Genomic DNA, 24397 nt, shown 5'->3' on the forward strand with positions numbered 1-24397 from the left:
TTATGGCTTCAGATGTATCAAAAAGATCATTCTCTGCTCCCTTAATGTACAAAGAAGCTTTTTGCTAAACTTTGCAAGCTTTAGACTGTGTGCTATGAACTTCATGAAGATACAGAAATGCACTCTCTTCACTACATTCCCTGAGTCATTTCCATCTAGGGAATCCCAGGTAAAATGTGGGACAGAGAATCCACCAGACCCTCCCAGAGCAGAGGGTGACATGGTCAGGCTGGCTCACCTAGATTACCCCTGAGAACAGGGGAGCACAGGAACCAGCTGGGGGTACCTGGAAAACTTCCCAGCACTGACCACAAGTGAGGGGGAGACTGGAGCCAGAAGGGAATCAGAGAGAAAGTGAGCACAGGGGTGGAAGTGGAGCTTCATCCAACAAAACAATCTCCCTGAACCTCAGAGTGCATCTTACAAACTTCAGTTCTATTCTGCCACACCAAGGACCCTGCCTTACCATGAAATCACTTGAGTCCCACAGCAGGAGCAGAACCTTCTCAGCACTCCTCCTAACTACAAATTAATTTTTTTAATACCTTATTACCCTCAGGAAATCATGTAACTTTTCCAGTCTTTCATAGCAGCAGTCTAAAATATAACTGGCAAGCAATATTAGCACTTCCATTTTCATGTATATAAATCAAGGATTATGAAGTCATATCAATTAATGTGGTATTTTAAAAAAGTCATTAGCTCTTTCTTATTTTGACATAGGAGACAGAAACTATTAATTTCCAGAGCATGTCTGTTTTCAGTCTAATTCATCCAGATGTTAAATATAATTACTCCTGCCTTTGGGCTGGGGCAGACAGTAATGCAATATCCAGTTACTACAGAACATTCCACTGGAACAAGAGGAAACCACCAAATATACACAAGAAATAATATATTAGCCTGCTCTGTTCCTTTGGCAAATTTTAAATTCCGGTATTTTCCCATAGCTTTTGTTTGGGCAGAATTCATCAGTGTTTATGCTTAATCTCACTAAACAGATCTCTGGTCTCCACAACAAGAAATGAAAACCTGGATTAGTAGTTAAAAATAATCTGGAAATATCCAATAGTTACATGAGAGCAGGTTTAGTGGTGAGGTGGGATTAGGGGCAGAAATCAAAGCCTTGGTCTGCCAAGAGCATCACAGAATCACAGAATGGTTTGGGTTGGAAGGGTCCATAGGGATCACCCAGTTCCACCCCTGCCATGGGCAGGGACAGCTTCCACTGTCCCAGGGTGCTCCCAGCCCATCCAGCCTGGCCTTGGGCACTGCCAGGGATCCAGGGGCAGCCCCAGCTGCTCTGGGCTCCCTGTGCCAGGGCCTGCCCACCCTCACTGGGAGGAAATCCTCCTCAATCCAAACTGATCCCACCCTCCTTCAGCCTCCTCCAGACGTGCTGCGAGACTGGCAGGGGATGGCAGAGGAAAAATGCTGGGGGAAGCATAAATGAGATCAATTCTGGGAAAAGGTAGCACTCAGAGCTTTTGAGAGACTTTCCCCAACAGGTGATGGCAGGACAGTGCTCACCTCTGGTATCAGGTGAGTAACTCAGAGCAGTGGAGTTTCAGTGCCAGGGTCTGCTGGGGACACACAAGCAAGGAACAAGGGATTCCCTGTCTGGAGCACTTCATGCCAGCTAGCCCCCATCCAACAGAAAGGTGTGAGGTTTTGCAGATCCACCTTTCTATATTTAACCCATTCTACAGAAATTCCCCTCTGAGCTCCCAAATAAATCCTCTATAACCTGCATTTGACCATTAGCCTCAAACATTGCCTGTGCTGGAGAACCATTCAGTACATTTTGTACCAAGGTAGCTCATTGCTGTGTGAAAATGTCTACCTTCCAGACCCTTTACCTGACCCAGTTAACACAGACCTAGATTTTATTTATTTAAAAAAAACCCACACAATCTGTACACTCAAGGTTAGAGCAGAGCTCCTGTGACTGTATCAGACTCAGGTGACTCTCCAGACTGCCCACAGCAGGGCAATTGGTCCCTCACACACTACAGCACTGATAATTTTAGCATTTTAAAGATAATTTTTCTGTTACCAATTCTGTCCTCAATTGTTTGGTTTACATGCACACATTTCCCTATGAAAAGGCCACTTTATCCAGTCAGAGCTCCTGAGGACAAGCCCAGAAGCTCAGGTGGCCTGGTGCAACCAAGTGTGCCTAAGACAGCCTCAGGTTAAACATTTCAAAATGTGGTTTTAACATTTTCCAACACACATCCTGCCCCTTCCCCTGTTCCAGGCTGCTGTTCCAGGTGGGAGCAGCTGGGCTTTGGCAGCAGATGCAGCTGAGAGCTGAGGCAGCCCTGCTGGGGAGAAAGGACTGGCAGAAAGCACAGCACCTGTTTGTCACACATTTCTGCTCTCAGCACATCCACCAGCCTGGCCCTGGGTGGGCTGATGCACCAGGTTCAAGTTGTTCCTCCCCAGTGGGAGCTTCGGCTGCCAGCTGGGATGGCACACTCTGCACCTCCTCTTGCTGAGCCCCCCAAACCCCTCAGGTGGCTGCCATAGGCCCCAAGCCTGGCACCAGCCTGGCACCTGAGCCACAGGGCCACCAGCAGCTGGCACACCTGAGGGTGTCTCAAACACCAAACACAGGGATCACACAAACTGCACCAACCCTCTGTGGTGTCCCCCAGCTGCCCAAGGGACCCTGCTGAGCTAAAGGGAAATCTGCTTGTCAGGAGAGACCAGAGACAGCACACACTGCAGCCCTCAAGGTCTGCAGCTGGGAAATCCCTCAATCCCTCCCCAAACACAGGCACTGATCCACAGGCTAAGGAGCAGCTCCTCAGACCATGGATCAGCAGAATCATCTTCTCCAGACTTACAGCAAACACAATATAAACACCAGAGTAGCCAGAATGTTCTTTCCATTCTTTTCTTGCAGAAAGCAAATACACAAACACACAGCACAGCAACTGCTGAAGGCAATATGTACCAGGTACAGACATCTAAAACACTCACACACAATACATAAACACACAGAGAGATGTTGTTTGGTTCTGTTAGAATCACAGAAGTACAAAATGCTTTGGGTTAGAAGGTACCTGAAAGCTCCTCCAGCTCCTCCCTTGCTGCCATGGGCAGGGACACCTTGCACACAGCAGGTCAGGTTACCTGTCAGCTCCAGACTCTGCAGGCATGTTCCCAGTGAGCACACAGTGCCCATATCTACCTCCAAAATTCTCTCTATCAAACAGAAGCCAATGCTCTGGTCCCATATCCCAGCTGAGAAGATCTGACAGTCAGTGAAGCAGAACCTCTGCAGGTCACAGTGTGACAGCTCTCCATGCTCTCCTGTGTCAGAGGCCATTCCCTGTCTCACCTGTCCCCTGTCACAGCTCTCCATGCATTCCCAGGTGTCAGAGGCCATCCCTGCTCCTGTCCTCTGACAGCCCATGCCTCCCAGGTCAACCGTTCCCTTCTCACCTGTCCCTTCAAGCTCTCCAGCTCCTGACAGGCCATTCCTTCTCCCCTGTCCCACAGCTCTCCATGCATTCCCAGGTGTCAGAGGCCATTCCCTGTCTCACCTGTCCCCTGTCACAGCTCTCCATGCATTCCCAGGTGTCAGAGGCCATTCCCTGTCTCACCTGTCCCCCATGGCTGTCCCGTGGCTCCCATTGTGGCCATCCTGCAGGGTGGCAGTGCCAGGCTGGCAGTGCCCTGCTCGCTGTGCTCTGGGGCACAGAGGGAGCAGAGCAGGGCAGGAGCAAAGGCAGCACAGAGGGCTGGGCTGTGCATTATCTCACCAGTCAATCATTAACCACAGGGCTGGAGCTCCTGGCTGGCTGCCACCTCTCCCACGTGGGCACCGCTGAAAAATTCCATGAAAACGCTGCCAAGGCCACAGGGGAGGGACCAGGTGGGGCCTCTCCAACCCAAAGCACTCCTGTGCATCCCACTGGGTGTCCCCACTCCAGGAGCATCGGTGCTGTCCCCAGCCTGAGGTCACTGCCAAGAGCCCTTGCTCTGAGCAGTTGAGAAGCACTGCTGGACAAAAATGAATTAAATGCAACTGAAAGGAGTTAGATTTAATCCAACAAAGGAGTTAGAGCTGATTTTCTTAAAAGATTATGTACTGTTTTCTTAGGGGGAGAGAAAAAGGGCTGTACAGTAAAACTTAATACAGCTCAAGGCAACTCTGAAGCTGTGTTTTATATGCCACAGTTTTGCTTTGTGGGACTTTTAAATGATTTCTAAATATTTTCTTCATAAAAATGCACAGAAGGCACAAAGGCTTTCATCTGTATTGTGTGACTCTGAATCAACTCAAGCCTCTGCAATAAGTTGTTTCTGCCTCCAAATATATGTGATGAAGCCTGATATAATTTATAATGGCCTTATTCAGTGAGATGAATTCCCACTAGTTTCCAGATGGGCTTAAAAAATAAGCTGATTTTGTGCCACTATTTTTTCCCTCAAACTAAGCTGGATAATGCCATGCAGGCCAGAGCTCTGTGATTTGTTATGTACTGTCTCTCCAGGGAGCACTGGGCATTCCTTCCACATTTCCCACAAAAACAATCTGCTGACCTGTGGCTGTGCTGGTTTCACACGTGGGGAAGGACAGAAGTGGGACCAGGCTGAGCCTTGGGGCCGTGCCTGGCCTCACCCTGCTGTCCAAGCTATGCCAAAGGCTGGGCCAAAACCATCCCAGAGAGCCTGGAGCTGCCTTTCCTGGGCAGGACAGGGATCCTTTTGCTGGTTCTCTCAATCCACTTCTCCTGAGCAGGAAGAACCCTCTGGTACTATTCACTGATTATTCATTTAATTAATATTTGAGTTTTTTTCTGTGAGCAACCACCCAGGCTCCCCTTCAAAGTCCTGTATACAAACAAACCATCCCACAGATCAATTTTTTCCCCAGCACATGTGTCCAGTAAGTCCCCAGGTATGGAGAAGGGCTCCTGGGAAGTTACTCAGTAACTAACTCAGTGTTTAGTCATTGCATTTAATGGCATTTTCACACAGCAGTGGCTGGTATCTGATCAAGTGTAGGAGGAGAGGGGACATTTCCAGCAGTCTGAGAAATGAGAAGGAAGAAAATCCTGCACTGGGGAAAAAGGCAAAGCTGAGCAATTCTGCTGCCAATGATGAGCAGGGCTCTGGTCTGGGGGCAGAGCTGGCAGCTCCAGTGGTACATTTCTTTTTTATACATTCCTTTTGCCAGTGAAACCTTTGTGCAGGTCTGTCACAGAATGCCTGGTGTGGGACAGTGCTGCAGACAGTTTGGCCTCAGTCCTACAGGAATAACCCAGGTTCCAGCCTACCACATGAGAAAGTGGAGGAAGTCAAAGCCATCATTCACCCTGCAGCCCAGAGAGTTAATTCAGCAGCTCCTGCCCCTCCCAGGACTCCAACAGCTGAGCCCTGCAGCAGTTACTCACTCTGGGCAGTTTGGTTTGGCTCTGGGATTCCTCACACACCTTTGTAAGGTTTGGCCCTCTTGTATAAGGAGGTTTTTAAAGACATTTCAACACATCAGGACTGTCCAGACTTTTCCAGACACAGCCCAGTGCCCAACTTGTGTCTCTGTGACACAGCTGTGCAGACATCCCAGTTCAAGGGTCCTTCAATGAAGTGTCTCTTGTATGTTAATGGGGGATGAATAACACTCTTCTCACCACACTCTTGTCAGGGTAAACCCATTAAAAACTGTGGGAATCTTGAAAACAAACACAATCCCTGCATAACCTGAGGGTGCTGAAAGCCTCTGCAAGGTGCAGAATGTCAGCAGAGCACCTGAAACTCTGCAGAACTGCAAAACAGCCCTGTCACCACAGTGCCACCCAACCTGAGCTCTAAACCAGGGGAAATGTCACCAGAAACTCTCACTAATTCACAGCACTGTGAGTGTGACAATAGCATTCACCAATTATAAAATATTCCCAACTATAAATTACATGTTCCAAATGCTCCTTCTCACTTACAAACCAGTTGCCTGGTAAAGAAGTTATTATTTTCATCTGGTCTGCAGCTCTAGTGGTGTGCATCTCACAGAGGCAAATTGTTCCCAGGCTGGGTTCCAGGAGGGCTCTGCAGTCCCACTCACACGTGGAACACTGAGCAGGGCTAACAGGGAGCTCCTCCAGGGCCCCCAGAGTCACAGTAAATCCATTTGTCACAAGTATTAGCAATTAAACCTTCCCACTGCCTTCACATCAAGTCCTGTATTTGGGCTGAATAACTGCCCTTTGCTCTATCCTTGCATTCAATCACAGGGTAAGGTGTTTAATGACCAATAATGACTGAATGAGATGTGATGGGAACATCCCCAAAGAGAGAATTTACAGCTGCTCCTGGCAATTAAAAACACTGGAACACATTAATGTCAGAGAACATGGCAGAAGCAAGGCAGAAACCTCACCCCTGTACCAGCCCCCATCCATTCATCACCACTGGGAAATAACCAAAGTGTTCTCAGGATATTTACAAATTACAAAGCTTGCTGAGGTTTGCAATTGACAAATTTACAGCAACCATAATAAACAGGCCAAGAGTTAAAATAAACAATGGATGTATAAAAGCAACAGAGCTGATGTTCATTTTCCTTGTCCTTTGGTATCTAAACTTTTCAAGAACATTGACATGTTTTCAAACTTTTCTTCACACCCCAAAATATTGACATACATGGTGGATTTCTTAACTGAAAGCTAAGAATTTCAGGAAAGCCTTGAATTTTTACAGCTGGTGCTTTCAGAGAGGCATAAAATCTCATGACACCCCTGATAACCATGTCAGGGTTTGCCTTTGGCACAACTTTCATTTCTGAGCACTGTACAAAACTGCTTGAGAGTAGAAAAGCAGTAATTAGGATTATAGGCCAAAGTTTGCATCTTAATGCTACTTTACATGTTTGCTGCCTAATCTGCCCTGTGCTGGGGTGTGTCCTGCACTCATGTGCAGCTCCTGAAAGCAGGAATTTACAATTCTGGATAAAACCTGCAGCCATCAATGCTCAGCACGAGCAGGGCTGATGCTTCCCCTTCACTGGCACCCCACACTCTGCCACTGCCCCTTTACTGCCAGAAATGTGTTCAGGCAGCAGGGACAGCAGAGAAACTCAACATCCAAACAATTCCTCATGGCTGTGAGTGACTCTTCTCTCAAAGGCTCCCAAATACACCAAGCCATGGCTGGTTGAACCCCATGGGGCAGGATGAAGGAAACCCCAGTGAGGAGCTGTGGGCAGGGCTGGCCAAACCCCCTGAGCCCTGGGGCTGCTCCCAGCCCTCCTTTCTGCCTCCCCAGCCTTTTTTCCCAGGTGCTGGAAAGTGCAGGCCAAAGGGGAAGCAACACAAACAGCAAATGCTGCCCCTAAAGCTCCCTCAGGCAGGGGCTGCTGCCTTTCAGGGATATTTTCATTCCTTGGCATCAGCTGGGATACAGATGGCTGTGCAGTTACTCGCTGCAGAACTAGGTCAGCACTGATATCAAGGAAAAATAAAAACCCTGGGGTTTAGCCACCAAAACCATCCAAGTAACAGCAGCCTAATGGACAGAATAATATCCCTGAGAGATCTCATCAACCCCACTCTTCACAGATGGGGCTGCCCTGCCTAGGGACCACACCAGGACAGAGGACTAAGGCAGTGTCATTACCAGCACAAATTCATTATTTTTTCACTAGAATCCAATAATTCCTACAGGATTTAATCCTTTTGCATGACCTTATAACAGTACATAACCAACTTTTTTTTTACACTGCCTATTATCAAGTTAATTTGTAATAGTTTATAGAAGAAAGCTTGACAAAGTCACTGCTATTGTTCTAAGTCATCCTGATGTTCCATGGGTCAAAGACAGGTCCCTGTGTTCCTGCAGTCCCTGGTTTAATACAAAATGTTCTGCAGTCAAAGCAGTTTAGGGGAGTTTCCTCTCCTCATGCTTCTTCCAAGGCTGGTTTCCCAGTTCTCAGCACTACAAGCAGTTTCAAGGAACAGGATTTTGGCTGCAGCATGGAGCAGGAGGAAGCAGCTGTGTGCTGGGGAAAGCACACTTGCAAAAACTGCCTTAAATTGACATGGCTTCTTTTAGTCATGCAAATCTTCACTAGGAGTTTGGACTGAGCAAGGTTACAGGATTTGTCCCTGCTGAAATATTTAAGAACAGATTTTTAGATGGGAATAATCAAATCATATCTGGAAGCCTCATTAGAAAAGTAAACAAATATTTAGCCAACCCAATTTTGTTTTTCCATGTGAAACCATGTTGTGAGCACATTTAAGTACTACACCAGCAGTGTCTGGGCTCTCTGAACCCATAGGAAAACCTTCAGAGAATATCCTGTCACACAGCATGGGACATTTCCCTTTCTGATTCAAGGGGCTGTGCCAGCCTGGATAAGTGGTTTTAATTAATTTCACAGTTTTATATTTTTTTCTCAAAGCAGCTGAACTTCATTTTGTATGGTTTACAGATCACCAGTGATCCCTGGGCCTCAGAGCAGAATCTGCTCAGCCATTTCAATGGAAATGAGCCCAAGCTGCTGCTGGAAGGAGGGAGATTGCCCTGACCCCTTCTCTCCCCTTCCTCCACAGCAGCCCTGCTGCAGCTCTAGAACTTGGACTCTGCTGAGCTGGTTCAGTTTGCTGATCTGGCAGAAGCTGACCAGGGCTTTTATTTTGTTTCCTGATGGGTTATTGAGCTGAAAGAGTTATCAGAGGAATTGGGTGAATCCTGAGTCAATGTCAGGAGAAAGGAGAGAGAAGAGAGAGGAGAATGCTGCTGAGCTTCCTCCAGTGTGAAAAGGAGTGTGGGCATGAAACATGAAAAGCATCAGGGCCTGTCCCTCCAGCCTGGGACCCCTGAGCTCATTGCAGAGGAATGTACCTGGAACACAGATGTGTGTACAGAACTCCACCATCAAACAGAGATTCACCAGAAATCTGCACTCAGTCTGGTATTGATTCCACACAGATTAATGGCAAAACTCTTTTCTTTAAAAGAAAGAGCCTTCAAAAAAGAATCAGGGCATTTTGCTCAGGGAATGTGTCGTTCCTCAGAAGCTGGATGCTCTCATTTTTCCAGGTATTTATAAAATCAGAATTTAAACACCACTTGTCACTCCATTAAAAAGAATATGTTCAGGAGTTTCACTTGCAGACAGGTGTTAAAAGAGCAGCACAATGTGAGCAAATAAACAGCTCCCACAGGAAGGGGGATCTGTTTGTTTCCCTAAACACTGTAAAATGCCAGAGAAGCAAGGAGAGAGGGACATGATGGCTCCCCTGGGGCAGGGGTGCAGCTGAAGAGCAGCAGTGCCAGCTGTGCCTGCTTTTGTCCTCATGCACTTGCTGCTCTCCCTGCAATCAATTCCCAGGGCTCCTGGCAGGCTGGCACTGCAGCCACACAGCAAGGCAGCAGCTGGGTCTTTGCTGTCCCTCACAACACTCCAGCACAGGGGGGCTTTGTTACAGGAGGCTGAATAGATCCTGTGGGCATTGGATGCCAAAGAAAAAGGAGCATTGCACGATGAAGTTCCAGAGGCAGAGCAGGGCAGCTCTGCCATGGTCCCAGAAAAACCAAGGTACAGCAGTGAAACCACAACCCAGCAGGGAGGAGGGCTTAGAGCAAAAATTACCAGGGACAACAGAGATACAGAACATGAAGGTCTGGCTTTTGAGGACAGACTAATTTAGAATAATGACTGACAAACAGGTATTGCTTTCTCAAGTGCTTTTGTTTTCTGCAGTGGAGCTTTTAAATGTCAGACCCAGCAGGATCTGATCTGTGTCTCTGCAATGAGGACTCCTCCTTCCTGGAAGTGCTCAAGGCCAAGGATGGACAAAGCTTGGAGCAACCTGGTCCAGTGGGAGGTGTCCCTGCTCAGGGCAGGCTGGCTGAGTTAGGCATCTTTAAGGTCCCTTCCAACCCAAACCATCCTGGGATTCTACCAATGCAGCTTTTCAAAAAATAAATCAGGCTGTCTCCCAGTGAGCAACTTGAGCACATATTTCCACAAGTAAAAGCAATATTATTCTAGTAATCAAACAGTAAAAAAGAGTCTCAGAGGGCTCCAAGCAAACCTGGCTCATTAATAACAAAACATTCAGATGTGATAAGAGTTAGTTTGGCCAGGAGTCTGGAAATGCCAGTTAATCATTTAAATTCTGGAGTTTCCCTGAACTTCAGAAGGCATTGGGATCACAGAATGATATCAAAGCCATTTTACACTTAATATTTTAAGAAGCACATATTTTCTTTTCTATGAAACATTCTTGCTAAGAAGAACCTTATTCTGCAAGCCATGCACAATGGAAATTTCCAAGCAACTTTTGCAAGAGTTTTCACTATAGGAAAAAACTCGGGAACAAATTTCAAGATGCTTTTCATGTGGTAAAGTTGCAACAAGCTCTTAACAGAAAACAGGAAGCACACAAGGTGTCAGTTCTGAAAGTCCTATGAGGGGATATACAAGATGCTACAACTGATCTCTGCTTTTCAAATTTGATTTTAAATACATTAGAAGAAGCAATTTTCCTAGATACACCATGTGAAATTCTATTAGTTTAATCTAATGATGACAATTGACTTACAAACCTGGAAGAGGTTTCCTTTTTATTTAATATGTGAAAATTCATTGTCCCATTCTGTTGTATATAATTTAGGCAAAATTACTTGCAATGTATATATATTGATATATATAAAGGTGCTTTGACCTCAATGCCTCTCAGACCCAGAGCTGAGGAAAGCTCCTCAATGGATATATTTGGGGCTCCACTGCTGTTTACCCATTTTCATGCAGTAAGTTAAGGGCAAAGGGAGCAAGTTGTTTATTTCCAGTTCCCTGCTCACTGACCAGAGCAGATTTCCCATGTTAGATAACTGTGTGTGCCCCAGGCAGCTTTGTGGGCACTGCCAGGGTCACTTTGGGTTATGGTCACAGATTAATCCCAAGAGACCTGAGCAGAGCAGGAAAAAGCTCAAATTCCATTGCTGTGGTAGAAGAGATCCTCCTGAGCCCCCCCAAGCCCCCTGAGGCAATTCCAAAGCAATCCCACAGCCCATGCTGCTTACCAGGGATGGAGGTGTCTCCTCTGTGCTGGGGAAAGGAGAGCAGCTGGTGCCCAAGGAAGGGCAGGGAGGCACTGGCACATCCCAGAGTCACTCACATCCATGCACTCCTGAGCTTCACTCTGTTTCTGCCTCTCTTGGATCTCTGGGGCTCTTCAGCCCTTGCTGGGAAATGCCACGTGGCAGAAATATTAACTGAGCTTCCCAAGGAACAGATGCTGCTTACAGAGTCAGAGTCTCCAGTAAATCAACTTGCAGTCAAGGGTTTGTAGGGAATTCTCATAAGATTGGAACTGGAAGCTCAAAATTTTGCACAAGTAGAAGCATGAGAGACATGAACCTTGTCAGCCAAGATCTGCCTGGAACTGCTTTTTGGCATTGTCCCATCACACACATCTTCAGTTTGACAAATGAATCAGTTAAGCAAGAATTGCTTCAAATCATATCAAAAATCCCTCTTCCAGCTTATCTACAAAATCCCTTGAAAGTACAGGATTTTGTTTTTGTGCCAGTTCTCTCCCCAAATTAACCCCTTTACTCCCAAGGTATTCAAACCCATCAAAGGATGACCAAAGTGTGCATGGGAGGCAGGGTAACCAGCAGCCAGTAACTTGGCAAGGGCTGCCCACACTCCTGAAAGGGGGACACCTTTTTTAGGTGCTTAACTCCTGCTGAGGCCTCCCAGCAGCACTGGAGGCAGCTAAAGCAGCAAACACCACGAGCACAGAACCCTTACCCCTCTGATCTTACCATTAAATCATCTTGGAGCATCCACAAATGGCCTCCAGCAGCAGGGAGAGGTGAAGGAGCAGGGAGGCAGAGAGAGGAGCAAACTGCACACCTGCCGCAAGAACAACCACAAACCTTTACGCTCTACAGGCTCTCAGATTGTCACAAAACTCACCTCAAAAAAGTATTTTATTATCTAAACCATTTGTTTCTCAACCCATGGAAAGGTTGTTGACAATCTAAAAGTTAGTATTTATCATTTTATGTTAGTAACTTTTTTCCATATAAAAACTCCTTGCTGATTTATATTGATTATCATAAAAATTATTAGCATGAAACATTTGCTTCCAAGCAGGACTGGTATTTTAGTAGCCCAATGCATAATTACTTCTGGGCAGGCAAAGAGCAAAATGGTATTTTTAATTTCTGACCATACTCCTCCCTGTTCTTGGAGAAGCCTGTATAGTAACTGGGGCAAGTGCAAACAGCTCATGATCCAAGAAATAATCTTCCGTAGTTCTGTGCATGAAATGCTGCACCCAGAATAAACTCCCAAAGAGGAGAAAGGCCATTTCATATTCCTGATGAAAACCAGACAGGTCTGTTTATTCCTGGAAGGTTCTGAGTGTATCAGCATTGCTTCACATTTCCTGCCATTTATTCTGACAAATGTTTAATCCATCTGACTGGAGTACTCCAGCTGGAAATGCATGCATGAGGTTTTTTTAAATATTAAGTTTTTAAAAAAAGTGTTGCAGCTGTTTAAGAACAAGTCTCAGGATAACACACTGTCCTCTCAAGGTTAAAATAAATAACCTGCCAACCCTTTAATGGAGCTCTCTTTCTTTACAGTCCAGACTAAAAATGTGGCAAGGATCAACTACTGCCCCAGGTACTTGGGATTGACTCATTGGTGAAACCTAAGTATCCTAAATTTAGGACTGAATTTTAATCCCTGACCAATCACTTCACATAAATTCAGTAAAGACTCGATGTATTAACGTTCCCATGCACTGAATCCACAAAGTTAGTCTTGAAATTTCCTTTGTGTTATTTCTGAATTACCTCCTTTATAAAGTCTTTCAGCCTTTAATCTAAAAAAAAAAAGTAACTGCAGCTTTGAGAAAAGTATGAAAATAGCTCAAGGAACCCTTCTGACAGCCCCTCCTCCCTCAATCTGAACTTGGCACTGAGCAAGCCCTTTGCAGGGCAAGGTGCCACAACCTCAGGTGCTACAGCCCTAAGAACACCTCAGGCAAACCAGCTAATTCAGACTGTTGGCTTTTACTGTGTGGCAGAGGATCACAGAGGATCATTGGTGAGCAAAATGTTGAGTAAATACTCAATATCACATATCATATTAATACAGAACTAACTGCAGACCACTGCAGAATTGCCATCATTAGCTGTGGGTCAAATCAAAGCATTCAGTCCCCAAAGTGTTTGTGAAATCACACACAGGACACTCACAAGTATGTTTTCTGTATGAAATTATTTGTGGAAAAGAGCAGTTTTTCATTGGAAAAACAGTTTAAGCCTCAACAGAAGTAATTCCCAAGTCTTCCAACTCTGAAGTCCTGCTGTGCAGTTTTTCATCCAGTTCTTCAACTTTTAATCAGTTAAAAGGGGAAAACTCCCAGTTTAAGGACTGACATTGCCAAACCAAAGCAGATGCTGCTTCAGGTTCTCACAGGGGATTAGAGCTTGACACTTGGTGTCACACCATGGAACAGGACACTGTTACCAAAAGGAAACCCAAGAACACAGATCTTTACAACTGAAATTTCTGTGAAAATACATCTGAAGAAACAATTGGAATTTAAAAGCTCTACAGTCAGCTTCTTTCAACCCTTTCATTTAAAAGGCTAGACAGCACTTAAGATCTTTATCTTGATTTAACCAGAACAAAGCAATTAACTTTTACATTTCCAAAGTACTTACTGCAAAGTGATCAAGAAACTATGTATTTTTTAGTCACGATACAGGATTTACAAGCAAGAAGCTCTAGTAGTAGTTGTGCCAAATTTTGTCAACAATTTTTGTTCTATATTGACACCTGCTGACCATTTCTTCTGACTAGTCAGTTTTATTGTATCACAACTTTATGCATTAGTTAGCCAAATATATAAATATATACACACTAGTTGGCCAAATAAACCTAGGATTTCAGTCAGATCTCCTTCAAGATCTTACAGAGTGGGTGAATTTATTTAATCTATACATATACATTTATTTAATCTATACATATATGTGTATACATATGTGTGTATATGTGCCTGTATTTGTATACATACACACACATTTACAGAACTCCAGTAAGAACTAGACTGCTCATGTCTGCTGAAAGAAGCTTTCACAAATTTCTTCAGAGCACAGAAAGGTTTCTGCCATTTTAGACAGGTGCAAGGGAATAAAGTGTCCACAGAGAGTTGTAAACAACTGGAAAAAGTCTCCTGTGCTGGAATGGTGCCTCCTGAGACTACTGCCCAAGGAAAGAGGCCATGGGGTCATCAGGTCTCTGCCTTTTCATTCTGTAAGCCTCCATCTCCTCTTCTGTTGGCTCCCTGGTTTCATACTGGCTGTTGTATGGCCTCTTCCTCTCATCTAACTGCATGATTTCTTTGATGTGGAGAAGTCGAGCCTCTTCAGCATTTAGAGCCTGAAATGAGAGCAAAGGGAATCAAAAATTGCACAGTGAAACTTAGACTAAAAAACCCAACAATGAAGGTTTGTCTTAGATTCCTGTATGATGGACAAGGGGCAAGCACAATGGTGGGATAAGCAATGCACATCTGTCTGGCCCACCCACTGCACATTTCACTTAATGCTTATTTTTAAGTGTTTTAACATAAAATGATGGTAAAATGCTATTTAGTAAACAAGACACTATAATCTCTTTCCAAATGTCAAAATCAAGTAAGAAACTCCCAGGATTTACCTAAAATATTATCGTGATCTAGCAAGTACAACTGAATTGTTTATTATTTTTTGTTATATGTTTGGGGTTTTAATTTTTAAGTGCTATGTGCTATCTCATTCCTCAAACTACTACTGTTGCTACTGGCAAAGAAGCTGCATTTGTACTCTGCTTTAATTAAAAAGCACAGTTTAAGAGGTTTCCTCTGAGAGCAGCCCAGAGCAGGCTGCTGTGGCCACAGGAGCACACTGCTGCCCAGTGGATGGGGCATGGATTTGTTACATCAGCTGAGAGACTGGACCAAGCCTGGGATACAAAGTGCTAAGTTCAGATTTAACACTGCTTTGATCTCTCCATCTTTCTTCAACACACAAATCATTGTGTTCTGCAATGTCTTTTATAGATCTACAGGTGTAATAGGTGATTAGACATGAAACAGTCTAAGTCATCTAAATCAAGTCTTTAAAACTAAATATTTATTGAAGCTTTGCCTGAGGAATAGGGGATGGACTTTAGAACATCTAACAGCATTTTAAATTTAATTTAGCTCAAAATTAGCATCAAACTGCCCCATGGTATATCACCAGAACAACATTACAGGCTTCATAAAACTGATACTGTAAAATATGTCATGTTCCTTTTGCCACAAAGCCACTGAAGATTATAGTGCACCTTTTTTAGTTTTTCTTGCTTCTTTTTCTCTTCACCCTCACTGTCAGAATTTGAGCTCTTCTTGTGCTTCTTCTTTTTCTTCTCTTTCTGTTTCTCTTGGTGGATCTGTAAGGTGGGAAACAAGTCAATGTTAAGATTCAACTTGCCAACATTAATAATGCCCAAATCATTAAATCCAAACTTCCATTAATGGTATTTGAGAGCCTAGTTTTCAATGGAGATGTTAATGCTCTATTAATGCAGTCTAGTAATTTTCAGCATCCCAGAATTCCCACTTCTTCCTGGTCAAACCACCACATTATTCTACAGAATTTTGTAGATAAAATGTTGAGAAGTGTCTGTCTTCCTGAGAAAGGGATAATTCCTACCTCCATCAGTGTTTTGGGTTTTGTCATGTGCTCTGCCTCCTCAGGCTGCTCCTCCATTAAACTTGCCTCTGTATTCTGTACAACAGACAAGAACAAGGATACCCTGTTACTGACCACATCTGAAAGGGGAAGGACAAAAAAAAAAAATCCCAGAAATCCCTAAAAAACCAACCTCTGTCAACAAGCAAAACAGTCTAAACCTTAAGTAAGAATATGAATGCTTTTTGGCTCTTTCCACATGAATAAACAAGAGAATACTTACAGCAATTTCCTTCCCAGCTTCTCCTGTACAGTAGGAGTACTTGACAAAGGAGTGGCAGCACTTGTAACCCCACTTGCCTTCCTTCCAGTATGAGCCCCAAATGCACTGCAGGAGAACACAGCACACAGTTACTCCTGAAAGAGGCAGGCTGAAATTTCCTCCTGAGCTGATGTCTTGGTAAGCAAATTACTCAGACATCCAAAAGGAAACTAAGAGAAATACTTTTGCTATTTTACATGAACCTTACAGGTACACTGTCAAAAAAGAGAATCACAACAGGATGTGGTCAACTTATATTCAAAGTGAAAGGTGAATAGAGTAACTTCTCATTTAGTTTAAGATTGCCATGGCAACTCCTCAAATTCACATCACAACTATAATTTGAAGTTTCTCCTTAACAGAAAAGGGAGAGTGTCACATTAACCCAGGAGAAATGTATTTCATGTATTAATTAGATTGTACTGCATCCTAATATACCTCCAATGGGATGGCATTTAATTTTAAAAAATTTTAAACACAACCTAGGACTTACTGTATGGTTGTTGATCTTCACATCCTCTTCATACTTAGAACAAGCAATAGCTTTCTCCTGTCCTTTGATGACTGTTCCATGCCTAGAATACTCCACATAATCTTCTGTTTGAGCCAACAGAAGTTCAGCTGGGGGAGCATCTAAATGTTCTTGTCCTCCATACTAAAATGCAAACAGAAATGGCATACAATAGTTTTGGAAAAAAACCCCACCTTTTATATAGTTAAGCAAACATTTCAAAAACAGCACCTTTGGTACCTTGTCAAGAAGGCACAAAAGTGACAAAGATAGTTTAATCTTTAGTGAAGAGTTAAGACAGAAATACATCATCTCCTATGGCCACTGTGGTGTCTTTTGGTGTTTAGTTTTGTGGGGTTCTTTGTGCACGTGTTTTTTTGTTGTGTTGTGTTGTTTGGTTTTGTTTTGTTTATGCTTGTAGAATGACAACAGTGATATTCCTCCCTCAAAGCAGAAAATCTTTAGAGACCAAGCCAAAGACCAGCTTGGGTAGGAGCAGAGCAATACTTCCTGCCCCCCTCCAAACTTGAATGTTGACACAGTTAGAATCCAAATGGATTATTTAGTTCTTTTTCAGCTGTCCAAGACATAAGTTGCAAAATATAAAATAAGTATTTATCTAAAACACTGTATTCAAAATTTGAGTCAGAAAGAAATTCAGATTTCTTCAGTGCAGAAATTCTGACAGTTTAGGGAAGAGCTCCCAATAATGTAAATACCAGCATACCTTCAAAGGTCCCAATACTAAATTAAATTCATCACTTGATGAGATAGTGTGTATAAATATAAAAATATTTTAAGTCTAAGCTGCTGAGAACAGCTGATGCCCTCTCACATAGGATTAGTAATCTTACTTGTTCCCCAAGACCCAGACTTCAAACAGAATTCCTATTAAATAAACCAAAATGCCTGTTACCTTCTCCAGGATGCTTTCTTTCTGCTGTGCCTTGAAATCTTCTTTTTTCACTTTGAAAGATTTATAGAGGAGTTCTAATTTTGTAGGATCTGCTTGAAGATGAACTTCAGAGCCTTTGTCATAAGCCTCCCAGGCAAACACTGCATACACAAAAGGTTCCATTCAATACTTTAAAACTGACACACATTCAAATTACATCCTTTAATTCTAAAGCAATTTCAAATAAGGCTCAGTTTATAAAGATTTACTTATTTCTCTTTTGCAAGAAAGCAGCATTGTTAAGGATTTTAAGTGAATTTCCTTCAGAAACCCCAAGCCCAAAGCCCACTTACGCTGGGTCTGTGCCATGGAAATGGTGTCGCCCGTGTAGCGAACGAAGTTGTCACCTGCATACCCAACTCTGCAGAAAAGAACACAACTCTTAGCATTTGTAACTTGATTTCCTCTCAAATACAAACACAGAAGTGCAACAGGCAAGTAAAAATTCTCTTGTGCACCAAGAGTTAAGAACAGAAGGAGAAAGCCGTGCATTCAACTTCATATATGAAACAAAAACCTGGAACAAACAGGAAGCAAAAGTGCTCCCTGCAAAGCCATGAGAGCATTAGGCAATTACTCAAAAACTCTGATTTCTGTGTTCAAGGGCCACATGACACAGCCCTGGAGTTCTGTCTGAGATGCCAAGCACTAAAAGTTAAACCTGGATCTAGTTACACAATAGATATGCATAAACAGTCTGTGATATTCCAGCACAGTGATTCTCACTTCTGGATTTCTGACTCTTCACTCCAGACCCAGCATATTTGGCTGAGTTTCAGGAAGCCTGGGATACCTTTACTGCTCTCAGTAAAGTGAGACACTGGTGCACAGCTCTTGAAGAGATGCACAGTCAGCACATGAAACACACACTGAGGATGAAAAAATGCTACCAATCCAATTCACTCTTTCATCTTCCCAAAGCCATTCTGAAAAAATTACAGTCTGAAAAGCTATGCCAGAAATTCAGATTCAACAAAGGTCACGTTATGACTTGATAGAGAAGCAAAAGCATCTGCATCTAAAAAAAACAATTGACTGGCATGACTCTAGCTGGAGGCAAGGAGAGGTGGAAAGAGCAATATTTGCTATCATTTAGGTACTGCCATTCTATTTTAGGCAGTGAGCTAACCCAATTACTGCTCTCTGAACACGTTTTGCTCACAGCCTGTCTGTGCTGTACACTCCCAGCACAACACAGGCCAAGTGTCTGAACTGGGGGTTAAGGGAGACAGCCAAGTGTGCAGCCAAAAGCCTATGGCAGCTTTCATTAAGTATCTAGACAATGCCAAAGCTTTCACCTTTTCTATGCAGAATCCATTAATACAGGAGGAGATCTTATTCCTAATTAAAGTATTTTGTTAGGTACCACAAACACACCATGCTAGTCTCCAGAACCAAGAAAGAAGGGATAAAGTTCAAGATTTGGTTACTGAAATATTTTACATAAATATCATTATTGTTTACAGGCATCACCTCTAGATGCAGCAGTGTCTAGCCCTTGTACAGATAATTACACTAAACCATGGTCCACATGTCCCTGAAGATTAAGGATCAATCAGTATTACAAAAATACCACTCTTATACACTAAACCAAAGTGTGTTTCTAAATAAAATAGATTTTTTCTAGGTTTACTAATATGCATACATGTAACTGACTAGAGATTCATTAGCTAAAGGACATACAGGTAAATGAAATATAAAACAATTAATATAATTTTTAAGAGTTTTGTTGGATATACAAGCATGACCTCATTTTAACTTACTCATCTGGATTCTTGCCCGTGTTGGCATAAGGGTTCTCCCTCATTGCTCTTGTTTTGGGATCATAATAAGCAGAGTTTGGATCTAGATTCCTCAAGTACTAGGGAAAAAAAACAACATAAAAGATACTTAATGATTTTGAAAGAACTGAGGTTACACTTGCATCCTCCAGTTTAGATGTTTTAAGAAGTTCTATCTGTGCAAAAGGATGACCTTGATGAAGTCATAACATGGGCAGGAACAGAAGTGAGAACAGACCTTAACTTCCAAACCCCTAGACCCAGAAACAAAGTCATTAATAACTGAATGTGTAATTTGTTGAAATTAACTGCCAGGAACACAGAGGAAGATCTGCCCAGAGCTCTTTACTCACCTTGGCAATGTCCTCCCGAATGCGCAGATTTCGGACTGTGATGCGTCTCTTCGAGTCAAAGTTCTGCCCAGGCATGTCAATGTCATCTGCATACTTGTCCTCATCTTCATCTTCACTGTTATGATCTCTTTCCTGAGGAGAAATGGAAAATTTCTAATTAAAAGAGTTCCTTCATTCTGGAGACATGTACAAGAATCTCATTTTAGTGGTTTCCTTAAAATCCTCAATCCCTGTAGTTAAAAGGTGGCACAGTTTTCCTGGGCTTAAGCATGCTCTCAGGCTAATCTAGCATTCAACACTTCAGAAGCACTCTTGTTAAAGAATTTTCACTTCCTTCTATGGAAATAATTATCAAAAGATAATTATGATGATATTAAGAAAACTGTTATTTTGGTCAAAATATACCACATGTTAAAATCTAGTTATGTGCTTGCATCCCTAAGGTTTGACAACACATAGGAATTAAAACAAAAAGCCTCTTTATGAAATCCAGCAACCTCTGCCCAAAGCAAGAGGGAGGCAGTGGCATGGACACAAAATTCAAACCCTTGTGCCACCCTTGTTTTACTGCTCCACTAACTACAGGCTCTTCCTTTGCCCATGGTGTGATGCAGTGGGTAATCATCTTACTGTCTGTGAATTTGATTCCTCTTCTCCCCACTGGTGTCTTGGGGAGTTCTGCAGCAAACAAAGAGCACATCAGCAGAGAAGACAAGATAGGGGAAAAAGCAAGGCAGCAGGGATACAAAGGGCAATCAAAGCAGAGCTTCATGCTGGATACAAAACACAGTTTACCACTGGCCCCAAATGCAGAAACACTGCTACATAACATTCTAGCAGAACGCTCTTAGCTGTCTCTGTGACCGACACATGTTGGAGAATTTTTAACAGCATCCTCAACAAAATTTCCAATTCTTTGCAAGAGCAGCAAATTCTAAAACTGTTGCTGTTATTTAGAGCTTGTTACACCTTTGAACACTGAGGATTTAGACTGTAACATTTCATATCACGTAAATATAACCAAGTTGAAACTCTGAAAACTTAAAAAAGAATTCAGGAGATATGTATTCAAGAATTTAGTCAGGATTTACAGGAATACTAAGCACTTGGGCAGAAATTAAGTTCAACAAACACAGCCAGGTTTAATTTTTTTAACCTGCTTAGTCTTTAACTGAAGAATACTTGCAGCAGTGAAGGTGGGAACAGCTGTGAGCCCTGGAACATGGACCAGCACTGACTATGCAAACCAGTCTCAGTCCTCTCCCTCAGAGACAGTTCTTAAATTTAAACACACTTTTCTTCTTACAGTTCCACTTACAAGCAGTAAATATACAGAAGCCAACAGTGTTTGGTTCATAGTATGGGCACAAAAAGAGGAGGAATCTCCTCTCTTGGGGAGGTCTGTAAAAAGCACTGTGGGCTGCGTGGCAGATGGAGCTCACTGTGCTGTCTAGTGACAGCCCACGGGGGACAGCACAGCCTCTGCAGGGAGGCTTTAGGTCAGCACTTCTGACCAGTAACAGACTCTGTTTTTTCCCCCATTTTATAAGTCACTGTGCAGTGATTTTACCTTAAACCAATTTGCTTCTTCTTCCCAATTTATATTAAACATCACTAAATCAGTGCACAGTCATCACCTCATCACTAGGCAGACCATACCAATCTTTTAATAGGAGAAAAGCATTTTGGTATAGGAAAAAAAATTACTGCATGGAAAACAAGCTTTTCTACCCCAAAATTCCATGTTAATAATTTTAGCAACAATAATAGTCACACAGAATTTCTGCCTGCAAGGGGAACATAAAGGAATTTTCATTTGAAAGAAGATGCTTCAAGTTCTTGAGTGTGACACAGAACATGCTGGTGCTAGGAAAACCTTTAAATTACTGAAGGGCATAAAACCCAATAGCAGACCCTGTGTAGAGAGTAAAAGAGTCAGAAAGCAGAAATAATCTGTTTTGTATTCATTCAGCCTAAGCAAAAATAGATTAGCTAAGTTTACTTACCACTTGCTCCAGCTTCCCTGATGCCAACTCCTCCTGAAGCTTCTGGGCTTTCAGGGTACGTTTGGCCTGTGCAGCACAGAAATGCATTTGTTTAAAGATTTCTCCTCAGCACCAGCTCTGATGTCAACAGAGCACATTACAAATGTCCCTCCTCCCAGCCCAGCCACACCAAACACTACCTCTGTCCCCAATAAACCACAGCCCCACATACCAAATCAACCTTGGAGTACTCCTCCACAATTTTCATGTGCTCCTCTGGGTTGTACCCATTCCACCTGTCGCGCTTCCCATCGTAGTCAAACATCAGCTGGGGCTGCACGTGCTCATCTGGGGCAATGTTCATGCCTGTGTATTTTGCTCCAACTTTCCTGGGTCTCTGAAAGAAAAAAAAAAGATGGTTAGATCAGTCCATCAGGTTACTCACTCACATAGTCTTTAAAAAACACTATCAATCAAGCTCCTCTAAGCAAGTTAAATTCAGCACTGTAAGGCTGTGGATTGTAAATAAATGCAAGCAGTCCTGTACTTTTATGTAGCACAACTGACTTCAAACTCCATAAATTCTTGTTTCTATTTTCTACATTTAAGGAAGCAATTAAAACAGTTTCTGGGAGTGGCTTCTGCCTGAGATGAAGCAGGAAGACAGACACAGCAGCACTTGAGTTAATGCAATTAGCAAGAAAATAAATTTTCACCTATTATTATACCATAGATCTTACTACAAACCGAATTGATGGATGACACACTGAATTGTATCACTTTTCACCTTAATTAATAATTTCTTTAGAAATTTCTAGGCGTTTCTCACTACTTATAACATTTTCCAAAACAGCTTTTCCACGCCCAGTATTTCATTTACAGCCAGCTGTGTTTCACAGAGATGAAACTCCTGTGGCATTCAAAGCCATTAAGGCAGGGCCAAAGGGGGATCACCTCTGTGCAGCCCTTACACCTCCATGCAGTCCCTACACCTCCGTGCAGCCCTCAGCTCCATGCAGCCCTGTCCTCACCCCCATGCAGTCCCTCACCTCCCTGCAGCCCTGCCCTCACCTCCCTGCAGCCCTTACCTCCATGCAATCCTTCTTCTTGTGAGTCAGGGCCCCGCAGTTCTCGCAGGCTCCCTTGCGGTACCGCGTGGCCACAGCGTGCTGGGGGCAAACACAGCAGCAGTGTCAGCCCTGGCACAGCTCCCACAACAACTGCATGTCTGCAACACCCCTCAGGAGTGTGAGCCTCCCCCAAAGCCCAAACCTGCTGAATAAAATATTCCTGCCCCCCTCAAAAGCACACAGCCAGACATCTCCCCTTTATTTCCTGGGAAAAGCACCGTGCATACCTCCTGAACCCCTCGTTTGTACCAATCTCCAGAGGAGTTGTACTGCTTCTGCTTCTCTGGCTGAGGTCTCTGATGCTTTAGTGTGGGTCTCTTGGAAGGATCTATGTACCATGGCACTGAGGAGATGTACTGAGGAATATGAGGGTTGATGTCTCTGTAAAAGATGTTGTGCAATGAACATGGCAGGGAAAAACCCAAAACAGCTCAGTCTAACAAACAACCCTCACAGTAAAGTGCAAGTGCTTTAGGAAGGATAATAAATAATGAAGTTGGTACAACACACTACAAAATAAATTCTCAGTTTGATAAACACAGACTTTGAAATTTTGTTGCCACCTAATTCACCTAAACTCCTGACTCCAAACCAAATTATTCTGCGTAATGTTACTGAGCAAAAAAACCAGCAACATTTCTCAGAAGCAACAAGCCCTGTGAAAGCAAGAGACAAGATACACTGTAAAAGACCCCTGTGCTATGTTCTGCTCACTTTAAAAATACCATGTGTTATTGGCTTCATGGCTTGGACCTTTTAGCAGATCTGTCAGCAGCTGACAGAAAATAAACACTGAACCTACATTCTTCTAAAAAGTATCTCATGACTGGAATATTAAAACACAAATTTCACCTATTTACTTCTACAGTAACTCACACTGGAACCATGAGTTACCCTCACAGTTGCTCTGCAACCACAACATAAGAAAACATTTTTCCTCAGCAGCTTTAGAACATCCACAGCTTTAGTAAAACTTACTTTCCCTCTTCATCCACTTCAGCAGGCGCATTCCCCAGTTTTCTCTGTTCTTCTAATTCTTTCTTTTTCCTCCAATCTTCCCTCGTCATCTTCTTTGGTTCCTCCAGGCTCACATCAGTTGCTCCTCCTGCAGGAGGGGCGTTCGCTACCGCACCTGAGGCCATTTTGGCTTTTATCCTTAGCGTAAAAAATAAAATAAAATTAGAAAACAAAAGAAAACCCTTACAGATCAATACTGTCTGACATCACAGCTCTTCAACGTGACTGTGTGTCACGCAGTGAAATGAGCTAACTCCGTATTATGCATTCCCGACATACCGCTGTCCTGACAAACAGCCCCGGTGCCGAACGCACACAATTCCCTCAGCGCCAACCGGGGACCCGGGCCTGCGCCTACCCCGGAAGGGACGCGACAGAACGGCCGCGGGGAAGCAGCGCCAGGCCCGGGCGCAGGGCCGGGCGGGGGAGGGCAGCACTTGCTCGGAGCCTACAGAAACCGCCCTGTCCAGTCCCGGTACCGATCCCGGGTCCCGTTCCCAGTCCCGGGTCCCGGCCCGCTCTCCAGCCCTGTTTACCTACCAGGCCGCAGCTCTGTCCCACAATGCACCGCGGCCGCGCGCACTTCCGGGGCGGAGCCGCCTCCCCGTGCCCGCTCCGCATGCGGCTGCGCGTTCAGC

At 43.7% G+C, this 24397-nt stretch overlaps 1 protein-coding gene across 3 annotated transcripts; it reads right to left on the reverse strand.

The window, feature by feature from the left end:
- Positions 1-13242: 13242 nt before the first annotated feature.
- Positions 13243-24391, reverse strand: SLU7 (SLU7 homolog, splicing factor). 3 transcript variants are annotated; one of them, XM_064724835.1, is made up of 16 exons: positions 24300-24391; positions 23721-23897; positions 22970-23123; positions 22701-22781; positions 21845-22009; positions 21634-21699; positions 20258-20305; positions 19628-19759; positions 19257-19354; positions 17787-17854; positions 17455-17594; positions 16521-16682; positions 15989-16093; positions 15727-15801; positions 15359-15463; positions 13243-14428 (listed from the first exon to the last, which is right to left on the reverse strand). In XM_064724835.1, the coding sequence occupies exons 2-16, from the start codon at positions 23882-23884 to the stop codon at positions 14249-14251; spliced, it is 1743 nt and encodes a 580-aa protein (XP_064580905.1). In that variant the 5' UTR covers positions 23885-23897; positions 24300-24391; the 3' UTR covers positions 13243-14248. The 3 variants fall into 3 exon arrangements, with proteins under 3 accessions (XP_064580905.1, XP_064580906.1, XP_064580907.1); XM_064724837.1 differs by lacking the exon at positions 24300-24391 and adding an exon at positions 24039-24253 and having other exon boundaries at positions 14113-14428; XM_064724836.1 differs by lacking the exon at positions 20258-20305.
- Positions 24392-24397: the final 6 nt, after the last annotated feature.

Source organism: Zonotrichia leucophrys, chromosome 13, assembly GCF_028769735.1.
Source record: "Zonotrichia leucophrys gambelii isolate GWCS_2022_RI chromosome 13, RI_Zleu_2.0, whole genome shotgun sequence".
In the NCBI taxonomy this organism is placed as follows: Eukaryota; Metazoa; Chordata; class Aves; order Passeriformes; family Passerellidae; genus Zonotrichia; species Zonotrichia leucophrys.

What these genes read in the sequence shown, in the direction of transcription:
- SLU7 (XM_064724835.1), bottom strand. Translation starts at nt 23,884, where the DNA reads ATGGCCTCAGGTGCGGTAGCGAACGCCCCTCCTGCAGGAGGAGCAACT. An exon ending in ACAAACGAGGGGTTCAGGAG is followed by an intron (nt 22,782 to 22,969) that starts GTATGCACGGTG and finishes GTTTGCCCCCAG; the next exon opens with CACGCTGTGGCCACGCGGTA. An exon ending in AAGCTGGGAAGGAAATTGCT is followed by an intron (nt 15,802 to 15,988) that starts GTAAGTATTCTC and finishes TCTGTTGTACAG; the next exon opens with AATACAGAGGCAAGTTTAAT.